The following is a 23,939-nucleotide window of genomic DNA, read 5'->3' as shown; positions in this document are numbered from 1 at the left end:
AAAACAGAAAACTGTAATCCGTTGTGAAACCACTATTTACCAATCAATTGTGCACAACAGTGCAAATGTAGAAAAGCTTTAATGTTTGGCTGCCACTCTCATCCCTATTGTGTTTATGTTTTGTTCACTGTGAATTGTATTTTGTTTCTGGCTCTTATACACTCATGCAAAATATTCAGGAAAGAGGGGGTTCATTGAATGGCAGAGCAGGCTCAAGGGGCCCCTGTTTCTATGTAAAGACCTTAGAGAGGGTACAGTGGAGGTTTACCAGGATTGAATGACTTCAGTTATAAAGGGAGGTTGGAAGGAAAAGTTATGATTGTTCTCCTTGGAACAAGAAAGCTGCAGAGGTGAGATAATAGAGGTTTTGATTGAGTAGATGTAGAAAGATATCCTATGCTGAGTGAGTTGAGAACCAGAGGCCATCAATTAAAATCATTGGCAAAAGATCAAGAGGGAGAATTTTTTCAATTAGTTGTTGGGATCTGGAATGCTCTACCTAAAAAGGTGTTGGAAGCTGATTTTCATAATTTTAAAAAGGTGAGCAGGTAAATGAGGATAAGAAACTTGTGGGTTAAGAACAGAAAGTAGGGATGTGAGTCCAGTATGACTATTTGTTGAAAGAGCTAGCATTCGCATGATGTGGTCTCCCTCTACTGTAATTTTAAATGATGCTCTGATTTATTTCTGCCTTTCTGTTGTGTGCCTTGCACTTTCTTTCTCTTTCACTTCCTTCCTTATCTGATTGTTCCCTTTCTGACATGCTCATATGCTCTTTGCACACTTGTGTATGTTTCTTCTTCTGTTTTGTAAAATCTCTGTTATTCTCTCCCTCTGCAATTTTATTCTTTTCCTCGTTTTGTTTTTTTCTCTTTGGTCTTGTTATCTCACTTTTTAAAAATACATCTCTGTGTTTTTGAATTTTCTTATTCATGCTTTCATTTTTCAAACCCGCATTTTCTTTACCTTTCATGCATTGTTGCTTACACTGGCTCCCTCCCTTTCTTAGACACATGTAACATTAAAGATAGACTCAAAGTGGCAGGCCTTTCAGAGGTTAAGATATTTCATGCCTTCCTGAGTGAGGAGTTATAGCTGGTTTCATGCATGTTATTGCAGTTTATTTCTGAAGTTTCCAACCAGCACAGAAACCCTAGCAAATTTTAGATCAGGAGATTGCACCGAATGCTATCACCATAATTCTCCCCAGGATGTCCATGGGACGAAGGTAGATGATAGAGAATTATGTGTGTTGTGTATGATAGAGAATTGGCTGGGTTTATGGTGTTGTCTTCAAAGATTTTTTTTTAAACAGTAGTTGCCTCCATTGGGTGTTGATGAGCAAATGCAGCTTTGTGTTTTTTTAAACTCTCACTCTGTCAGGTGAGTTGAATCACTACCTGCATGTTTCTGACTTGCACCATCCCTGAAACGTTTCAAGCCCTGCATGAAGCCCCTTTGTCTTGTTGCTATATGAACTCCTTTTCCTATTTTCACACGTTGATGGGTTGTATTTTGTTTGTGTTGTATTTTCATGCAGGAGGGAGTGATGTTTAGCATCCTTTCTGTGCAAATGCAAATCATGTTGGGTCTGGGGTGATGCATTATGCAACACTCAAAACAGCTTCAACTCAGTTCATGTTTTTGTTCTCATTGCAGCCCGCCTCGAATGCCAAATTTCCTGAGGACATTTTGGTTTAAATTCTCTACCTGACATTGTATTTCAATTAAAATAAACAAGATAATGCTTGTGGAGTTTTTTAAAAACCTGAAAGCACTTTCTTCTATTAGGTTGAAGGGTTGAGACTGCATACATATTATACTGGAATATATAATTTGCCTAATTTATTCATCTACATGAATAGGGATTAATTCCTATTCAACCAATCATCAGCAGTGTCTCTCATTGCTTTCAGAGTAGTGCCTTGAAATGGTTCAACGTTGTTGATGATCTCAACTTCTGTTACTGTGATTTTTGGCAGCAAATATATTTCAAGTAGGGTTTCTATGATGATTTCTATGATAATTTACCCCTTGGAAAGGAATTGAAATGGGGCCTGTCTTTTTCTTACGAGCTATAAATGGCAAGACACATGCTGCAAAAATATAAAAAGTACATTCTTCCTCTAATTGTTTGCTTTATTGGTAGCTGCTTTAAAGTATTTGGAGGACATGGTGAGCTTTGATTTTGCTCAGTGCCTGGATGTCTTTCAATTTTATCATTAGTTATTTGGCATTATTCGTGGAGTAATACTGTTGCTCTTTCTTTCATCCTTTGTGCAGCTCCCTAGAATAAATTTAATCAGCCATTGTTTAGTACCGCACGCACCGTTTTCTCAACCCTTTTCTTATTTCTGGAGCTACATCACAGTCACACTCAAAGTGGCTGTTTGGTGCTGACGACATCAACGTTGCAGAAGTTCTCTTAATTCAGCCCCACTAAGACTAGGACTCTTTAACTTTATGATCCCAGTCCTTTAGCTCCACTGCCCTAAGTGTGGTGCTGTCTATTCCGAACTTTTCCATGTGATCTTCTGTTTTCCTCTTTCCATTTCCTACTCTTTGGTTGCTAATTCTGTTTATTGACATTGCTGACACGGGGCAAAGCATTCAACATGAGAATCTGAAAGGCAATGAAGACTCCAGGAGAACAAGACCAGACTATGGGTTCATGTGCTTACCTTTGCTAGAGTGCATTTTCACCCAGTCATAGAATACAGTAGATCAGGAGGTTATCTAGGAAGACTGAACGGAAAGGATGCAATCTGATGAATAAATCCTATTGCTTTTCACTCTGGCCTTGTTTTTCACAACACTTGGGGCAGCTGGCATCAGTTTCAGGAGAGCATTTGAGATTCCATCTGTTTTTCTGTTTTCTTGATATGTAGGGGGAAAATAGCTATGGGGTCTGATGGTATGTAACCATATTTTCCCTCATGATAACCAGGAGTTCTCTCCCAGTAAGGTAGGCTGTGGATAGCATTTTCCATTTATAATGCCACACGATTAGCGAAGAATTGGCAGTCTTTTTCAAGTGTGTTTATATTCAAAATTTTGCTTAGATATGGGTAAAAAAGGAAAGAGATATCATAAAAGATAATAGGCAGAGTGTTACAAGCACCTGCTTTTTATGAGGTAATTCAAAAAATATGTTGTATTTAACTCTTTTTAAACCTTTTGAAAAAGAGGTTTATGACCTGCATGTTGTGGTCAGTGGTGAAGGGACTGCACTAACTGATGAACTTAAGAAAAACTATCCACAAAAATGTAATGGACTGTAAAGTTCCCTCTGTTGTGGTGTGCATTTGAAACTGTCACCATCTGCAGGCAAACCGATCCACCAGTCAAATTGAGGAGTTCTCACGACAGCAAAGGAAGTAAAAAACAGGAGTTATCAATTGCACTCAAGGACATTGCACAGGAAGTGAAATAAAGATTAGGACATTTACATGGTATTATGGTTGAAACTGAAATGTCATAAACTTGAAATTATTTTTTACTTCAAATCACAGGATTTTTGGATTTTTTGAGAGACTGAGACTCCACACTTCTAAAATTAGATTTCAGGGCCAGAGAGGTTGTTCTGCATTAATTATGACTTACTATGACATTGAATCTCAGTTACAGCTCATTCAACAAGGTTTAACATTTTCAATGGTTTTTACAGTGATAATATTGTGTAAAAGAAAATTGAAGACCAGGCCAATTTATTGGTTCTCTGTTGATTCCATCTGCAAAGGTTGCAGTAGCACACTCTGTGGAGAGTACAGTTAATGGCAGCTTCTGGATTTTAACTTTTAAGTACAGATGTCAGAAGTTGCTGTTAGTTTTGTGCAGTAATGATGGCAAGAATTAACTGGTTTGCAGTTGTTACAACCTCATATTCTGGGCCAGTATTCTACTGCATTGCTTGCACTTGGTTTGTAACTGATACAACTAATTTTACTGATTTTGTCCTTTGGATGAGATTGAACCAAGCATACCTGTTCTGGCTATTCAGATGGATGTCAAAGACTTATGACCCCGCTGAAGAAGAGCAGGGAATTCTTTTGGTGATCTTACCATCAATACTCCATGAGTAAAGGAGAAACATTACACTAACCAATTATTTATCTCATTATTGTTTATAAAATAAAATCATTATGTTTCCTAATGAGTACTCCAGCAGTTTGGGATAATAATCAGAGCCCCGATTCCCACCAAAGCAGTTAGGGATTTTAAAAGTTAATTAAATAAAACTGAAATTAAAAACTAATATAAGTATTGGTCACCATGGAACGAGTTTATTGTAAAATTCATAAATGTCCTTTAGGGAAGGAAATCTAACATCGTGATCTGATCTATATGTGACTCCATCAGACAGAGGAGCAATGTAGATTTTTCAGCCCATTGAATCTGCTCCACCATTCAGTGAGATTATAGAATCCCTACAGTGCAGAAGGGGGCCATTTGGCCCAACGAGATGCACCAACAATAATCCCATCCAGGCCCAATCCCCGTAACCCCACATTTATCCTGCTAATCTCCCTAACATTAAGGGACAATTTAGCATTGCCAATCAACCTAACCCGCACATCTTTGGACTGTGGAAGGAAACAGGAGCGCCTGGAGGAAACCCACACAGGCATGGGGAGAACATGCAAACTTCACGCAGACAGTGACCCGAGACCAGAATTGAACCCAGGACCCTGGCAATGTGAGGCAGCAGTGCTAACCACTGTGCCACCATGCTGCCCATGACTGACCTGATATGATAATCCTCAACTCCCCTCTCCTGCTGCAATGCATACAGGCCCAACCTACTCAACCTGTCCACATGAAAATCGCTCCATATCTGGGATCCACCTAGTGAACCTTCTTTGGACTGCCTCCAATGGTGATATATCTTTCCTTGGATAAGGGGACCAAAACAGTTCACAGTATTGCAGGCATGGTCTAACTAGTATCTTACACAGTTTAGGCAAGATTTGCTTATTTTTATACTCCATTCCCTTTGAAATAAAGGCCAACATTTCATTTGCATTCCCTCTGACCTGCTGAACTTGCACTGTGTAAGACACTCGCTTTTTGTGATTTATGCACAGGATCCCCAAATCCCTTTTTGCTGCAGCTATCTACAGTCTTTTTTAATTTAAGTAATATTCAGCTTCTTTATTCTTCGAACAAAATGCGTAACTTCACATTTTCTGACATTATATTCCATCTGCCAAGATTTTACCCACTTTCTTAACCTGTCTATATATCTCTGTAAACTCATGTCATCCTCACTACTTAGCTTCACAACTTTTGTGTCATCCGCAAACTTGACAATAGAACATTCACTTCCCTCAACCACGTTATTAATATATATTGTAAATAATTGTGGCACCAGCATTGATCCCTGTGGCACTCCACTAGTCACAGGTTGCCATCCTGAAAATGCCCCTCTTAAACCAACTCTTTTTCTTCTATTAGTTGGTCAATCCTCCATCTATGCTCACCATATGACCCCCCCAACACCATGAGCTCTTGTCTTATTAAGTAGCCTTTTATGCGGTACCATATCGAACGCTTTTTGGAAATCCAAATCTATTACATCTACTGGTTTTCCTTTATCTATCTTGCTCATTACTTCCTCAAAGAATCCTAATAAATTTGTCAGGCATGATTTCCCCTTCATAAAGCCATGCTGCTCTTGATTATATTACGTATTTCTAAATGCTTTGTTTTTACATTCTTTATAATGGATTCTTAATACTTTCCCAATGACTGAAGTTAAGCTAACTGACCTATAGTTACCTGTTTTTGCCTCCCTCTCTTTTTGAATACATTGGCAGTTTTCCAATCCTCTCAGAAGTTTCTGGAATTTAACGATTCTTGGAAGATTGCTACGAATATGTCCACTATTTTTGTAGCCACTTTAATATCCTAAGATGCAACTCACCAGGCCCTGGTGATTTACTGGCCATTGTCCCCATTAGTTTCCGTAATCCTTTTTCTCCAGTGATTATTATGTTTATTCGCCTCAACCCCTTTTGCCTTTGTTATTAGTGTCTTCCACCATGAAGACTCACTTAAAGTATTTATTTAACTTGCCTAACATTTCCTGGTTCCCCACCATTACTTTGCCAGTCTTAGTCTCCAAGAGGCCCACTCTCACTCTGGCCCCTCTCTTCCCTTTTATATATTTAAAGAAGACACCATACCCACAGTAATGTAGCTGATTTGGAATTTCCCTTTAAATTGGCATGGCAAGCCACACCATTGTTTCAAAACTGCTACAACAGACTGGAGCAATTCAAGAAGATGGCTTCCTATCACCTTCTGTACAATGTGGATGGGCAATAAATGCTGGCCTTGCAGGCAATGGCCACACATTGTGAATAAATAAAAAAACTCACTTATTCACGAAATGGTCTATTCTGCACCGAAGTCCAGTGTTCCAAAATTGATGTCACTGCACTTTTAATATTGATTAAACATGATTAGCTAAAAAATGCAACTGATTTTTACTTCAAATTTTTATTTGGAGAATGTAAATGACTTTGCATGGTCATTGTTCTGTCTTTTTCAATTGCATTTTCTTATCTTGTTCTTGTGTTTCTTTTTCTGGTTAAAGTGTCTTTGCTGATAGGGATGCCTTGGTACATGTAATAATTCTGATTTATTTTGTTGCATGGTCTCGAAGGCTCCTAGTTTTGTGCTGAGAACAATCTTCTGTCATCAGTTAAATTAAGTCAAATTAATTGTGTTTTCTTTATGTGAAGATTCCAAGGCTCTGCTCTCAAAGGCAAGAAGTACAGGCCATTGTTTGATTATTTCTTAAAGGTAAGATGGAGAGTACTTCCAACTGCACTTGAGTGTCCCTGCTGAGTATTGAACTGCACACAGTATGCTGCACCATCTTATTAGTAAGATTATAGATTGCTAACTCGGCATCAGTAATGGTATATTTACAAAAGTAGAATGCTACACTTGCTCCACTGTGAATTATAGCTAAACATATTGATGTTGCAGTACAATAACATAAACTGTAAGATTGGAAGAGTAGCTGCTGATTTGCAGATATTAATCATAAGAATTTTGAAAGATGCCACTGCTTTCATTTTTAGATAAGAGGTGTCATTAAGTAGCTTTTGGTTGGGAGGGGGTAAACAGCTGTTCCAATTGTTGACGGGTCTAAAATCAGCTCTCTGCATAGGTTTAATCATCTCCTCAAATACAGTTTTCCTTTTGATCTTCCCTTATCGGACCTAAATTCAAACTTAATTACCTTCATTTCCTCATGGAGTGTAAAGGCAAAATACACTTGCTTTATGAACCTTTCTTCATATGTTGCATCTCTTCCTTTGAACCCTGAACAATTCATTCAAATCCATTCATTGTTCCTAACTTGCCTTGGATAAACAACTGTTTGCAGTGTTGCTAAGCTCATGAACATATCATAGGTACTAGTTCCATTAACACAGCTACCCTGTCCCTGTCTTAATCAACTTACAATTTCCCACAGTTTTTAACATTTGTAACCAGCAGAAAATATTCCAATTTCTTGGATTTCCCTGATATTTTCATAGAAAATTAACTATAGAAAATTACAGCTCAGAAATAGGCCTTTTGGCCCTTCTTGTCTGTGCCGAACCATTTTTTGCCTAGTCCCACTGACCTGCACTTGGACCATATCCCTCCACACCCCTCTCATCCATGAACCCGTCCAAGTTTTTCTTAAATGTTAAAAGTGACCCCGCATTTACCACTTTATCCAGTAGCTCATTCCACCACTCTCTGTGTGAAGAAGCCCTCCCTAATATTCCCTTTAAATTTTTCTCCTTTCACCCTTAACCCATGCCCTCTGGTTTTTTCTCCCCTAGCCTCATGTCACCAATATTTTCCTGACAGTTTCATTGATCGAGTTTTGAACCATTCTCACAGCAGTTCATAAAGATGCTAAATGACCACTAACAAATTTTAATGGTAGTGTGGACATTGCATGCTGTTACACTGTCGCTATCCTTTTTAACTAAATTGTGCACAGATTTCTGCAGGTCTCACTTACATATGGTTCTTGTTTAGCATGGTATTAGCTGAACAACTCCAAAGGATTAAAATCTGTAAATGTATCTTTGATGTTTTAACTGTGTTTGCTAAACTTTGCACCATTTGGATTTCATAATTGAGACTGATATTTATTATGTAATTAATCAATTTATCGTAAAAGTGTTGAGTCAAGTTTTGCTATTGATTAAACCCCAAACTTTCCACAGCTTGGGAAAACAATTGATTTGTCCATTGTGTTTATTAAATCATTTTTCAGGTAAAGTTTTGTATTTTTTTTTAAAAAGGCGTGAAAGTCTTTAATAATTGTGGTAAATAGCCCAAGTTGAAAATGGTTTAACTATATGATGCCAAAACAACTGTATTGGAACTGTTGTCATTCTACAGGTTTTAATACCACTTTAAGATTTAATATGTAGTTTAATAATTACATTGAAATGGACAACACATTGGAACTACCTGCAGTACCCAATTACAGCAATTGGAACTACCTGCAATAATTAGGGGTGCTACTGCATTAATTCGGTGGATATATTTATAATGAATTTGATTTTGAGCTCCAAACTTGGTACTGAATGGTGTTGGCAGTCAATACTATCAACTTGAGCTGAATGTTCTAACTATTAAAAAAAAATCAAATGGTAATTATGGTCACTTTTTAAAAAATGTTTTTGTACACCTTGCAAAACTTTAATGATTGTGAGCTGTCTTAATTTTTCTTAATCATAATTTTATTGAATCTAGAAGTGGTGATTCATGAAGTAATTCTACAAGGAATATAAACGTAGTCTTTAGTAATTATACTGTCTTGCAGTGCAAAGAAACCGGAGCCTTCACTGTGCTTGTGGACAACTATGTTAAAGAGGAGGAGGGTACTGGCGTTGTACATCAGGCCCCATACTTTGGTGCAGTAAGTACAATTTCCATAGTTAAAATATGGTCACATATTTAAGTTAGCTAGTGGGGATGATGCATGGTGCTGTCCTTGTTCTTCCTCACCTTCTCCACCAATGTGTATCACACTAAAATATCCATATCTTTTGTGTTTCATTCATTTTAATTTCATTTGTGTCTTGTTTTATTTTGTAAATTGGAATAAACACGTGATATATTGCCTACTGCGATTCTCCAGAATGAAAACCAAGTGCTGCCGCCGGTGGTAAAACCAGGGTGTTTCCCACTGGTGGTGGCAGTGCTTTCCAGGTGTGATTCAACCACCGTTGGTTGGGGAAAAAAAATTCCCAATGGGAAACACTCTGGCCAGCCTGGCTTCACCAAAATTGGGGCAAAATTTTGAAAGGGTTCAGAGCTTCAGTGATGGGCTCCCCCTTCCACCCATGGAAATGGCGACCCCCAGACAAAGGGAGCACCCCTAAACCTTCACCGCTGAGGGGCAACTATACAGTACTGCTGTGATTTTGAAAGCTTCCAGCTGTTCAGGGGGCACGGATATTAACGTGACCAAGCCATTTCAAAGGTTTTACAGAACACAAAAAATAATAAAGATTTTTAACAGAGAGTTGCTTGAAATCACCAGATCACCATGCCCACCCCCCCCAAGATCTCTTATGGAACCCTCCCTCTGCAGCCTGGCAGTGGCAGAGGGGAACATGGGCACTGTACTTACCTCCTTGCCACTCCTTGGAGTCCAGGGCGCCAGGTCCACGCTTATCGGGACCTTTACAGTTTGGTACCCGTTGTACTCGTTAGAGTTTAGAAGGATGATCGGGGGGGATCTTATTAAAACTTACAGGATATTGCGAGGCCTGGATGGAGTGGAGGTGGAGCGGATGTTTCCACTAGTAGGAAAAACTAGAACTGGAGGGCACAACCTCAGACTAAAGGGATGATCCTTTAAAATAGAGATGAGGGGGAATTTCTTCAGCCAGAGAGTGGTGAATCTGTGAAACTCTTTGCCGCAGAAGGCTGTGGAGGCCAGGTCATTGAGTGTCTTTAAGATAGCGTTAGATAGGTTCTTGATTAATAAGGGGATCAGGGTTATGGGGAAAAGGCAGGAGAATGGGGATGAGAAAAATATCTGCCGTGATTGAATGGCGGAGTAGACTCGATGGGCCGAGTGGCCTAATTCTGCTCCTTAATCATATCGTCTTATGGGCTTCCCGCAAGGGCAAAGGAGCATATCGGGAGGACTCATGAATATTGAACAAGTTCCCGCTTGTTGTGGGTGGGAACTTGATTGGGGCTGGCGGGGCAGGCCAGGAGACTCACAATGGGTTTGATGCCCAGCAAGAATCCCATTGTGGCCCTCGCATCCGATTCAATGCCCCATTGGATCCCCCACCTGCAGTTAGTAGCCCTGGAGAATTGCCCCCATTGCCTTTGGTTGGGGGAGGTGAAGACACCCATATTGATCTTCCCAGATAGAACTGACCTACTGATGCCCTTTCCAATTCCATCTACATTGTCTGCTATTGACCACAGCAGGATTCAACATCTTTTCCAGACATGGATGCGAATACAGTATTGGTATTGAAATGTAAATGTAACCGTTGTGACCACTGTGGCATATGTAAGATTTTGTGCACTTGTACTTTCCAGTTAGCATGGTTAACCAGTCCAGCTGCCATTTTGTGGGATTTTCAGTGGAGTTAATTGCTGAATCCTGGCACTGATATCAAGATAGTTTCACTAGTTTATGGAACCTTGAAGTTATGGATTTCTGGGAAGATAAAGTTGGAAATTGAAATAAAATCTCTTCTATGTATTTTGAAATTGTTTCCAGTTGCAAATTGAATGTATCTGACTTTTTGTTCTTTGTGTATGAAATGTGATGCTGTTATCGTATTCTGCTAAATGACTTAATGATCCAAACCAGCAGAAAATTCTGAAAGTAGTGCCTTCAACAAGTACTATTTTGAGCTGCAAAGCTATATTACAACAGATGCTTCACAGCTGAGGGCTTTTTTTAACATGATAAATTTGAGGAGTTCCTCAAGCATTGGTGTTTGAACCCTAAGCATTCCTTATTGACTTGTCATTACCTGAGGTAAAAGGAAAATAGTTTTAAGAAAAGTAAATGAAATAATTTATTGTGCCAAATATGTCAATAGCTTCGGTGGACTAGGTTTTCCTTGTCACCTTTCTCCACAATCCACAATTGCCACCTTTCTCCACAGTCTGATGAGGTTTAATTTACTTCTGCCCCGCAGGATGATTTCCGTGTGTGTGTGGATTATGGAATAATCCAGAAAGACTCAACACCAGTGTGCCCTGTTGATGCATCTGGCTGTTTCACAGCTGAAGTGACAGACTTTGCTGGACTGTATGTGAAGGTTAGTGGATGGTTGTTATGTGTTCCAATTGTAGAGAGACAATTGAATAGACAAGGGGGATGTTAAGTTTTCGTAACATCGTTGAATATAAAAATGTTAGGTTGCTGCCCAAAGATTTGGAGTTCAAACGTAATAGTTTATAGTTCTTAATATAGTGCAAGTGCTGAAGTGGTTTACCTTAGATTCATTCAGTATGTAAGAAATTATGTGAAATAATTATTTTTTAAAATTAACTGTACCAAGGTTATGGAGCAAGAACTAGCCAGATCTCTATTAGAATTAAGCCTTGTTGTAAAAACATGCCTAAAGTTTTGAGGTTCAACATAAAATAGCAGTTATAAACACATGCAAATTACCTGAATTCTGATTTTTATTTGTAGGATGCAGACAAGCGTATCCTCAAGTATCTAAAGGATATAGGCCGACTGGTACACAGTAGTACCTACAAGCATAATTATCCATTTTGTTGGAGGTAAGAGCCTTGGGAAATGTGTGAGGCCTTCAGAAGTGTAATGAGGAGCATGTATCCCCTCCTGAAAATTTAGAATATTGGTGTTTCCGCACATTACAGAGCATTAAAGACCGAAAAAGAGAAGAAGCAGGTAATCCTCTATTCTGAAGGATTGCCTAAGAGGAAGAATTTTTATGGTGGTTGATGGGGTACTGTTTAAGTGGGCTGCTTTGTCTTGGATGGTGTCAAGCTTGATGGTGTAAGCATAGCTTTATTAAGGGGACATCATGTCTGACCATCTTGATTGAATTTTGCAGAGAGGTGACCAGGTGTGTAGATGAGGGCAATACATTTGACGTAGCCAAATTGGACTTAGGTGAGGCTTTTGATAAGGTCCCACATGGAGGGCTGATAGCGAAGGTAAGAGCCCATGCAATCCAAGGAAATTTGGCAAATTGGATCCAGATTTGGCTGAGTGGCAGGAAGCAGAGGGTGATGGTCGAGGGGTGTTTTTTGGACCAGAAGCCTGTGTTCAGTGGGGTCGCACAGAGATCGGTGTTGGGCCCTTGCTCTTTGTGATTTATATAAATGATTTAGACTTGAATGTAGGAGGGTTGATTGCTAAGAAATTGGTAGGGAGGTAAATAGTGAAGAGGATAGTCTAAGATTACAGGAGGATAGAGATGGGCGGATCAGCGGCAAATGTAATTCAGTCCGGATAAGTGACAGATGATGCACTTGGGCAGGACAAACAAGGCAAGGGAAACATGATGAACAACAGGACCCTGGGAAGCATCGAGGATCAGTGGGACCTTGGTGTGCATGTACACTGGTCCCTTAAGGTAGCAGGATAGATGGATAAAGTGGTTAAGAAAGCTTGTGATATACTTGCCTTTATTAACTGAGGCATAGAGTCTAAGAGCAGGGAGGTTATGTTGGAACTGTACAAAATGTTGGCTAGGCCACAGCTAGAGTATTAGCAGTTCTGGAATCCACATTGTAGGTGGATGTGATAGCTCTGGAAAGAGTGCAGAGGAGTTTTACCAGGATGTTGCCTGGGCTGGAGACATCAAAATATCCTCATCACAACCTGCCCTTCCACCAATCTTTATATCATTGGCCAATTTGGAAACCTTACATCCTGTTTGTTCCTCCAGGTCATTAATGTAAAGAGTGAACAATTATAGGCAAGAACTGATCCCTGTCGCACTCCACTAGTCACATCGTTCCACTCTGAAAAGAACCCATTTATTCCAACTCTCTGTTTTCTATCTGTATTTCATCTACTTTCCTGTTTCTTAGCTTCTGAAATCTATATCTTAGAATCTTAAACAAAAGCAGAAAATGCTGGAAAATTTATGCAGGTCTGTTAGCATCTGTGGAGAGAGAACAGAGCTAATGTTTCAAGTCTAGATGACTGTTTGTCGGAGCTCAGACAAAGAGTCAACAAGACTTGAAATATTAGCTCTGTTCTCTCTCCACAGGTGCTGTCAGACCTCCTGGGATATTGATGTGTGGGATTCAGCGATGGTAATGCTGTTGAAGTTGATAAAAGCATGGATAAGATTTCAGCATATGAGCTGAGGCAGGGTTGGAATCGGGAGATGTTATGGAGATGGAAATAGGCAGTATTGGTTCTGGAGATAGTATGGAATTGGAAGCCCAGCTCAGGGTCAAATAGGACACCAAGGTTGTGAATAATATAGTACACACTCAATGCTCAGAGAAGGTGACTGCGAAATACAGTTTGTGGTGGTGGCAAAAATCTAATAATCAAATTTTTAAATATTTAATTTGGCCCAGAATTCACAATCTTTTTTCCACTTTGCTTTTGTGTGGGGAAAACATGATTCCTGATTTTACTCCTAACTGATAAGTCTAATTTTAGGATTTTTTGTTCTAGATTTGTTTTTTTAACAAAAGCAACATGTTGTGGTTGCTGAAAATCTGAAATAAAATAGGAAATTGCTGGAAATACTCGGCAGGTCAGGGAGCATGAGTGTGAAACAGAATTCATGCTTCAGGTCTGTGATCTTTTAGTTGCTGTTTGTGATAAAAGTTCATCAACCTGAAACATTGAGCCTGCTTTTAACTCTTGTGCAAGTGGTTGGGTTTGAATAGATTACGCATGTTAATCCTCTTTCTCTTTGCACAGGTGCTGTCAGACCTGCTGAGTATTTCCAGCATTTTCTGTTTTATTTTGTTTTTGACAACTTTGGCAGTTTTTGGCCTTTTGAGTGGTGAGGTATTATTATTGAAAGTTTTTTTTTGGCACTGATCCAATTATATAAGTGTCCCAACATACTTTTTAATAAATCATTAAGTATTTATATCTGGTTCATGTTTACTCTTGACAAGCAGATCCTTGTCCTTTTAGTAATAAGTATAACCTTTAATGCTCCTTGAGAAGTTACATCACGTAAGCTTGCTAGGGATTGCCCTGGGAGCTCTTGAAAATTGCCTTTTACATTGCTTCAGTGATGAATTGGATGAGAGCCTTATTGTGGCAGTTTATGCTTCGGTTATTGCAAAAAGAAATTTGAGGCCAAAGTGAATTAACAAAAACCTAAAGTGAAAGAAAATGCAATGGGTGTGGTGGGGTTTGGATGGAGAAACAGTAATTTTATTTCACATATTATACTTTATCATACTCCTCCAGTTTTAATCTTGTATTTCAAAATATGTACAGCACATAAGCAAATCCTTATCTACCAAGGAAAGCAAGTAAGAAAAGTCATAAAAGTATCAACTATATTTACTCTTTTTACAGGTGGCACAGTAGCACAGTGTTTAGCACTGCTGCCTCACAGCACCAGGGACCCGGGTTCGATTCTCGACTTGGGTGATTGCCTGTGCAGAGCCTGCACATTCTCCCCGTGTCTGCGTGGGTTTCCTCCGGGTGCTTTGGTTTCCTCCCGCAGTCTGAAAGACGTGCTGGTTAGGATGCATTGGTCATGCTAAATTCTCGCTCGGTGTACCCGAGTGGCACCGGAGTGTGGCAACTAGGGAATTTTTGCAGTAACTTCTTTGCACTGTTAACGTCAGTCTACTTTTGACACTAATAATAAACTTAAAGCTCTTATTTACCAATAAATTTAGATATTGAACTATTTCTATTGAAGTTCTATCATGTTTTATTAAATCAGTTGTCAAATAGTATTTCATGTTGACAGGAGAACCATTGCGAGGTGTCATCTGAGAGTCACTCAGATGGATATAATTTGGCCAAGACTGACTTGGTGCTGGGGATATATGGTAAAAACACGATGTGCATAAGGCCCACCTAACGAAGTAATCTTTTTGGGAATGAAATAGAAGCAGAACATTTGAATACCGTCACATTGTTTTTTCTATGCTTGTATATTTTTATAGACTGTGTAATTAAATTACATAGATGCCCTATTCTGATTATCCCTCTTCTCTATCACTGTTCCAACTGAAGATGACACTTGGTCTTCACTCCTTTTGTAGAGTGCCAAAGAAAATTAATTAAAAATAGGAATGCAGTATTTTCTGAAGTGGTGCAATCTGTGACTGGTGCCTAAAATTACAGCATTTTGTGCTCCAGTCTTCCCATTATGAAATAACTTTGCACTTCATTGGAAAAGGAATTTGAATATACTGCAACAAACATAATGGCGAAACAAGGACCTCAGAAGCAGTGCAGTCAACAACATGACCCAGCTACATACTTAAGCCGATCAATATTAGCATGACCTGAGACACACCATTCTCAATTTCAAATCCTTTCACTTGCAGAACACTGTCTTGAGTTGTGGATCAATTCAGCTGCTGCATTCAATTTGCAATTGTATGTTATGGATTTGTTTAGCTGAGGTAATAATTAAAATTACCTGGCAAGTATCATATTAAAATGCTTGTTTCACCCATTTCTTGGATGTGAAATGGTGGCAAAAGATCCCACTTCCCAAGGACATCAGGAATATGTTCTATACTATTCTGGCTCAGGCAATATTTAGGCATCCCACCTAAGTAAAAGATGGACTCTTTGCAGAAGAGCCTGATGAATTATTTAGTGACCCTGTCTGAAATGTTTTGGAAATCGAGCAGTCATTGTGCCAGGGGTGCTCCTTTTTCCTGGTTCCTTTTTGCAACCTAGCCAGCATTCATAAAATCATAGAATCCTTACAGTGTAGAAGAGGCCATTCGGTCCATCAAGTCTGCACTGACACTCTGACAGAGTACCTTACCCAGGCCCTCTTCCCCCACCCATCCCGTAAGACCACACATTTCCCGTCTAACCTACACATCTTGGTACACTAGGGGCAATTTAGCATGGGCAATCCACCTAGCCAGCACATCTTTGGACGGTGGGAGAAAACCGGAGCACCTGAAGGAAACCCACACAGACATGGGGAAGGAATTTGCAAGAGGTCACCAATGTTCAGCTAAGCTTTTTTACTTTAACATGACATTGAGTTTGGAGAGACAGGAATGATCTAGCCCCTCCCCCATTTTCCTGCCAAGCGGTTTTGGAGTTGGTGCTGGCATCACAACTGGCTCAAATTGATCTAGGTATGACCTGACCACTGCCCACGAGTCCCTGGAATTGTTCAGATGAGATACACAGGCTAATGTTGAATGAACCTGGGAATTCCAGCTTCTTGAGAGCATGAGTAGTGACTGCATGGTGTGGGGCATTGACCTGGAACCACATATCACTGATAAGTGGCTGCATGGGATAGAACTTCACTTTTGGGCCCAAAAATGAACCAAAGTGAATTTCTACCCCATGCTGCCATTCATCAACAATTTGTGAGAGCAGGTCGTTGCCCTGCACCATGCAGTCAATACTCATTCAGTTTAACACACAATGATAGTCTTTTGCTGAGTTTCAATGAAGAATTATATATATATATCAATAAACAGCAGAGATTTTATTTTGTTACAATCAGCTAGCTTGAGCTGAGATGTTTCACCCACCATTATTCCTGAATCTAAGTGACTTTGGTGCGAAATCTGATATATACTTGGGACCTTTGTGATTGTCATTGACCTTACCTGGGGAGAAGATGGAGTTGTGAATTATTTTGTAGCATTTTGGTGAAGCATTGGCAAAATGGGTCTAAGGTCTCAGGATGTTACGGCATTGTGTGAGCAATGGTTCAGGTTTATAATTTTTGGATGCTTTTACTGAACCGCTGCTGGCTTCACTGGCTCCCCCTTCTGCCCATTAAATATATGGGGCTGACAATGTAATGGATGTAATTATTCAGTCTTCTCGCTTTGTAGTTTGTCTCACAATGCATGCTGGTCAGATCAGCTATTGTGACTGTATTGTCCTTTGAAATGTTTTCCTGTGAATAGGGAGATGGATCTTGAACAGTGACTTCTAAACTTGATAATTCAAGAGTGCGAGAAACAAATATTTGCTCATTCCATCAATGATAACCCATTAGCATTAGAAGTTGTTGAATTAGAGAACTGTAGTTCAAATGGAAAGTTCCTTTCCTGAAAGCAACCAGAAAAATCTGAGTGGGAAGTTATTAGTGTTTTAAGGGTTGGCATGCACTCCTGAAGGAGAGAGAAATATGGTGGGAAGGAAAGGGTTTCCTTCAATGGCTGAAACAGTGAGGTCAATAAATAACAGGATTCCTTGTCCTTTCTCTGGTTTGCGCCGAGTTAATTGATCTCATTGAAGTCCCGATAGAGTTGTTCGAATTGACAATGTAGCTCTGGGCTGGGGAAGGCAAAATCAGACAGGTTCGCTATCCAGTGACTAGGGTTGTAAAGTATGATTGGTAAGAATGGAATTGGGTTTACTGTGATGTTCCTCATGGTTGAACAGTTTGCTGCAATTCATATCTAAACGAGCCCTATTTGGGTGAGGCATTGGAGAATGATGCATGTGGAATTTTAAACCAACAAGTAGCTATTGCCTTGAGCTTAAACTATTGTACACATACAACTTAGTTGTGTTTCTCTTGCGAGATCTGCCTCCAGCAATTTCACAGGTTTTTGTCTCTCCACAGGTCGGACACCCCACTTATTTATAAAGCTGTTCCAAGCTGGTTTGTGCGAGTGGAACATATGGTGGATAAACTACTGGAGAACAATGACAAATGCTACTGGTAATGTATCAGCTGATTGAATAGAAATGTGCAATGTTAAATTAAGACTGATGGCCTACTTTCACTTTAATGCTTGGATTCCACATTGTAAATACTCTTTGTTTTAGAACCATAGAACCATAGAAAATTACAGCTCAGAAACAGGCCTTTTGGCCCTTCTTGTCTGTGCCGAACCATTTTATGCCTAGTCCCACTGACCTGCACTTGGACCATATCCCTTCACACCCCTCTCATCCATGAACCCGTCCAAGTTTTTCTTTTTGTTTAGGTTAATAGGTCCTATAAAAGAGCACAGTAAAAATTAATTCACAAGTGCCCTTCGCTATACAGTTCTACTTGGAGCTGTGCATTTTCGGATCCTATTAGAAATAATCGTCTTTATTCACCCTGCGTTTTAGCTTTGCAGTTTTCATGTTTTACTTTTAGATGGCAAACTTGACACCAAACCATTCTATCTGCACCATTTCCAGAAATCTAAAATTTAAGCATTTTCCGCAAACTAATGCACTGCATTTTGCTATAAACAACCTTAAGTTGATAAGACACCAGGACTGGGAGAGATGCCTCCAAGGATATTGGAGGGAATTGGAGTGGAAATTGCAGAGGTACTAGCCATAATTTTCTAATCTTCTTTTGACTCAGGTGATGCTGGAGAACTAAAGAATTGTAAATGTTACACCCTTGTTCAAAAATGATATAAAGATAAGCCCAGCAGGTGTAGACCAGTCGGTTTCACTGAATGGCTTCCTTCTAGGCTGTAACCCTTCTCTGATTCCATGAAGTAATTCAGATTTGGGAAGAATAGTGTACCGTTGGTGAAGATAATACTGAAATTAGGTCTTGTATGACTCAAATTGTGTAGGTGATATGCTACATCAAAGCACTTAAATATTAGTCATTTTTAAAGCACAGATGGATTCAATAAATTTTAATTCAATTGTAATTTTAATGAAATTCAATCTTCAGCTGCCATCATTGTGCAACTTTCTCCATGCGCCTGCTAAGCCTCCTGTATTCGTAGAAGCTGAGATTCTAGTGAACTGAGTCAGCTACTGCTGGCTGTTGCAATACCACTTGAAAAGAATATGCAACTGATGCACAAGTGTTATCAAAGTCAGGATGTAAAGCAGATGTGACCAGCAGGCTGCATTGCTGGAAGTATTGATGATGGTGGTTGTATGTTGAATCCCTTGAGAGTAGACTTGTTTGTGGAACTCTCCTGTTACGTTTGTGCATGTGCACGTGCGCTGGCGCACACATTGAACTTGATTATCATCTCAAAGACTAAAAGAAAGTATAATTTACTGCTACAGTTAAGTTAAATACTAAATACAGACTTGACTTGATTTTAGAAAGTGATCAACCCTTAAACCTCCCTCACTTAACATATTCCCAGATTTAAGTGCTTGGTTTCGCTGCATTTTTGAGGCCATATGAAGGTGGCAGTTGGCGGCCAGCACTTGGAGAGATGAGGGCAGCAGAGTGTTGGGAACACAGAGTCACTCACCATCTTGATTTGGAAATCTATTGTTCCTTCACTGTTACTGGGTCAAAATACTGGAACTTCCTCCTTAATAACACTGTGGGTTGCAGCAGTTCAAGAAGTTTGTGACAATTAGGGGTGCACAACAAATATTAGAATGAGGAGGCATAGCCTCAAAATACAGGGGAGCAGATTTAGGACTGAGTTGAGGAAGAACTTCTTCACCCAAAGGGTTGTGAATCTGTGGAGTTCCCTGTCCAGTGAAGCAGTTGAGGCTACCTCTTTGAATGTTTTTAAGGCAAAGATAGATTTTTGAACAGTAAAGGAATTAAGGGTTATGGTGAGTGGGTGGATAAGTGGAGTTGAGTCCATGGAAAGATCAGCCATGATCTTATTGAATGGCGGAGCAGGCTCAAGGGGCCAGTTGGCTTATTCCTGCTCCTAGTTCTTACATTCTTATGTTGCCCTGATCAACAATGCTCATATCCCAAGACTGAATAATTAAAAGTTAGGAATAGCATTTTGGAATGTGGGCACTGATCTGAATGTACATTGTTCTTGAAAAATTCAAGCCAGTAAATGATTGACCACAGAATGGAACTAAGCGCAATAGTACTGAACTGGAAACTAAACCAGCCACTGAGACAACTGACTCATTTCCAGACGGTTTTCTCTGCTGGTTTCTGTATTTACCCATCTCTCTGCTTATATTTCCTCTACACTGTTATACTCTGTTGGTTTTACCTATACTTCAAAGTTCTATTTTGAATTGGCACATGAGTAAATCAATGATTTGCATTTACCTATTACTGTAATTTCCTCCAGCCCTACAACCATCAGATACCTGCACTCCTCAATTTTGACCTCCTGAGCATCTCCAGCTTTAATTAATCTATTGGCAGCTGTGCTTTAAGCCGTGGAATTTCTTTCCTAAGCCTATCTGCCTCGCTACCCCTCTCTCCTCTGTCAAGATGCTCTTTTACCAAATTTCTTGTCACTTGTCTTGCCTTATTGTATTCTTATATGGTTTGTGTTGATTCCACTCCTGTGAAGTACCTTGGAATGTTTTACTACTCTTTAAGGGCTGGTTGTTGAGGTAAATTGCTGTGCTTATGTAAATTGGAGAAAAAAAAGTAAGACTTGCATTTATGTAATGCTTTTCATGATCACAGAGGTTGTGAAGTACATTATAAAAATGAAGTACTTTTCAAATGTAGTCACTGTCACACTTCATATTAGACCTGTGAATTATCAGTAAAACAGACGGAGGACAACAATGTGGAGTGTGCATAAGGATACAGTGAAGAAAATGTAGAGTTAGGAAGGGAAAATACCTCTGGAAATCAGTCGGAGTCAGAATTGTTATCTTAGTTTTGATTGCGGAGCTTGATCACCACTATGGTCATCTGGGACTATAGCGACTTTACTTCAGTAGTTCATATCTCCTTTTAGCTGCTGGATTTCCCGTGGCCTGTGAAACCCGGCTGACCAGAGTTGCATCTAAAATAGGAAAAAAAATGTAAGACACACAGCCTCATTAAAACATTCAGCTAAGCTTACCCATCTCCCGAGAGATTAATGATTGCCCACTCCTGGTGCCTTTGTTAAAACAGTGTGTGAGTGGGCTTATAAAAAGTACTGGAATAACTCAGCAGAACTAGCAGCAATTGTGAAGAGAGAAACAAGAGTTATTGTTTGAAGTGCAGTATGACTCTTAGGAACCGATGAGTAACATTTTAACATTCCATCCAAGGTAAATTCACCTGTTTTTGAGGGGTGAGGTTGGGTTAAATTCATCCAATGTTTCAGGAACTGGTTTTGAATTCTAGGTCTATTTGTGCTAAAATTAATGCTTTGTGTTTCATCCATGTATTAATGGAAATTATGAATCATCAGGCACCCTGCGGCTTTTCGGCCGTCTTGACACTACCACTAAAAATGGCTATGTTTCACATTGCTTTGTCATAATAATCTGCTGAAAATAAGTCAGTAAATAGACAGAAACAGAGTTATATATGTTTTGGTGATACTGCTTTGAAGGAATGCTCCAGAGTAAGATCCTGTTATCTTCTTATCCTGGTTTGTGTATATGTGTGCGTACATGCGTGCATGTGTGTAGGATCCAACAACCATTTCAGTAGCACTTTGTATTTGAGACGTTTCTTTGTTTTAGTCTTTGTACCCAATATTTTCACAATTGTCCATGGACAGTAGGCTGTATTGTAATCTCACATTACAATCTGTTATTGAAATAAGGATCTCTTATGATGGTCAAAATATCGTTTTCCAATTCCATCTGCCCTGTCCAGTTCTAAAATATAGTCTTTAATTGCTAATGCCAAACTTCTATGCAAGTGACATAAGATGTATATTGTACATGAATTTTGGAATTGGTATAATATACCTGCGTCTCTAACTTTTTTAGTTATCCTCTTTGTAATAAAATTACATTTGTGGGTGGCACAGTGGTAGTAGCACTGCTGCCTCACAGCACCAGGGACCCGAATTCAATTCCGACCTAGGATGACTGTCAGTCTGTGTGGAGTTTGCACCTTCTCCTCGTGAATGCGTGGGTTTCCTCCGGGTGCTCCAGTTTCCCCCCACAGTCCAAAGATTTGTGGGTTACGTGGATTGATCATGCTAAATTTACCTTACTGTCAGAGGGATTAGCAGGCTAAATATGTGGAGTTACAGGGATGGAGCTTGGGTGAGAATGTGCAGGCGCAATGGGCCGAATGGCCTCCTTCTGCACTGTAGGGATTCTATGATTCTGTGATAATATACTTGTATCCTGAGTAGACCCATTCCCTTTTACTTGTCCCCAGGTCATGTAGATTGCATATGGGGGGAACATGAAAGCAATTTCCTTTGTAATCCACATTCAAAATGTTGACTTGGATTGGTAAATGGAGTCTGCGTCATTTTAAGAAAAATGTAATTTTTGATCATTATTTGGATGTTAGTAGAGATAAAATAACAATAATATTGCTGTTAACAATTAAGGAAAGCAATGGCTCTTGAAGATCTGAAGCAGCTTTGATTTTGATTTCTTTTTTTATTCGTGGAACATGGGCGTCGCTGGCTGGTCAACATTTAATGCCCATTCCTAGTTGCCCTCGGAGGGCAGTTGTGAGTCAACCGCATTGCTGCAGCTATGAAGTCACATGTAGGCCAGACCAGGAAGGAAGGCAGATTTCCTTCCCGAAAGGACATTAAGTGAACCAGATGGGTTTTTCCGACAGTCGACAATAGTTTCATGGTCATCAGTGGATTCTCAATTCCAGATATTTTTTGTTGAATTCGAATTCCACCATCTGCCGTGGCGGGATTCGAACCCGGGTCTCCAGAACATTAGCTGAGTTTCTGGATTGATAGTCTAGCGATAATATCACTAAGCCATTGCCTCCCGGATTCACAGAGTTCATCATGATTTACAAATGTTCATGTCCAGTATTTAAAGGCTAAAGAGATTTGAATAATGACCCCATGGTTCTTTTAAAACTAGCATTAATTTTTTCTTTAATATTTTGCATGAATAGTCTTTTTAATTTTGACTGGATTAAGTTAGTATTTAACAGTTTCCCACAGCTCTGATGAAGGGTCATCCAGACTCGAAACGATGGCTCTATTCTCTCTCCACAGATGCTGTCAGACCTGTTGAGATTTTCCAGCGTTTTCTGTTTTTGTTTCAGATTCCAGCATCCGCAATATTTTGCTTTTACACAAAAAACATTACTGTTATTTGTTTTTATATAGCTAAAGAGAATTTTGAACTAGATTTCTTTTCACAATTATCTTCCCTTTATTATGTTAGCATTCATGTCAAGAGGGCTAGAATACAAGAGCAGGGATGCATTTCTGAGGCTGTATAAGGCTCTGGTCAGACCCCCATTTGAAGTATTGTGAGCAGTTCTACATAGAACATTACAGTGCAGTACAGGCCCTTCGGCCCGCGATGTTGCGCCGACCAGTGAAACCAATCTAAAGCCCATCTAACCTACACTATTCCAATATCATCCATATGTTTATCCAATAACCATTTGAATGCTCTTAATGTTGACGAGTCCACTACTGCTGCAGGCAGGGTATTCCACGTCCTTACTACTCTCTGAGTAAAGAACCCACCCCCAACATCTGTCCTATATCCATCACCCCTCAATTCAAAGCTATGTCCCCTCGTGTTAGCCATCACCATCCGAGGAAAAAGGCTCTCACTATCCACCCCATCTAATCCTCTGATCATCCCGCACGCCTCCACCAAGTCACCTCCCAACCTTCCTCTCTCCAACGAAAACAACCTCAAGCCCCTCAGCCCCTCCTCATACGATTTTCCCACCATACCAGGCAACATTGGGCCCCATATCTAAGGAAGGATGTGCTGGCCTTGGAAAGGGTCCAGAGGAGGTTCACAAGAATGATCCCTGGAATGAAGAGCTTGTCATATGAGAAACGGTTGAGGACTCTGGGTCTGTACTTGTTGGAGTTTAGAAGAATGAGGAAGGATACTGCGAGACCTGGATAGAGTGGACATGGAGAGGATGATTCCACTAGTAGGAAAAACTAGAACCAGAGGGCACAACCTCAGGCTA

General features: G+C 39.8%; 1 protein-coding gene across 4 annotated transcripts in view; it reads left to right on the top strand.

The window, feature by feature from the left end:
* Positions 1-23,939, top strand: part of iars1 (isoleucyl-tRNA synthetase 1) — a 212,938-nt gene that overhangs the window by 56,888 nt on the left and 132,111 nt on the right. For all 4 annotated transcript variants that reach the window (XM_078209748.1, XM_078209749.1, XM_078209750.1 and 1 more), the window contains exons 9-13: positions 6,747-6,807; positions 8,846-8,941; positions 11,202-11,324; positions 11,705-11,796; positions 17,769-17,867. In XM_078209748.1, coding sequence (XP_078065874.1) covers positions 6,747-6,807; positions 8,846-8,941; positions 11,202-11,324; positions 11,705-11,796; positions 17,769-17,867 — 471 coding nt within the window. The remainder of the gene's footprint in view (positions 1-6,746; positions 6,808-8,845; positions 8,942-11,201; positions 11,325-11,704; positions 11,797-17,768; positions 17,868-23,939) is intronic.

Source organism: Mustelus asterias, chromosome 3 (assembly GCF_964213995.1).
Source record: "Mustelus asterias chromosome 3, sMusAst1.hap1.1, whole genome shotgun sequence".
Classification (NCBI taxonomy): domain Eukaryota; kingdom Metazoa; phylum Chordata; class Chondrichthyes; order Carcharhiniformes; family Triakidae; genus Mustelus; species Mustelus asterias.
Note: the sequence above shows the minus strand (reverse complement) of the source record. Positions and strands in the feature narration are given on the sequence as shown.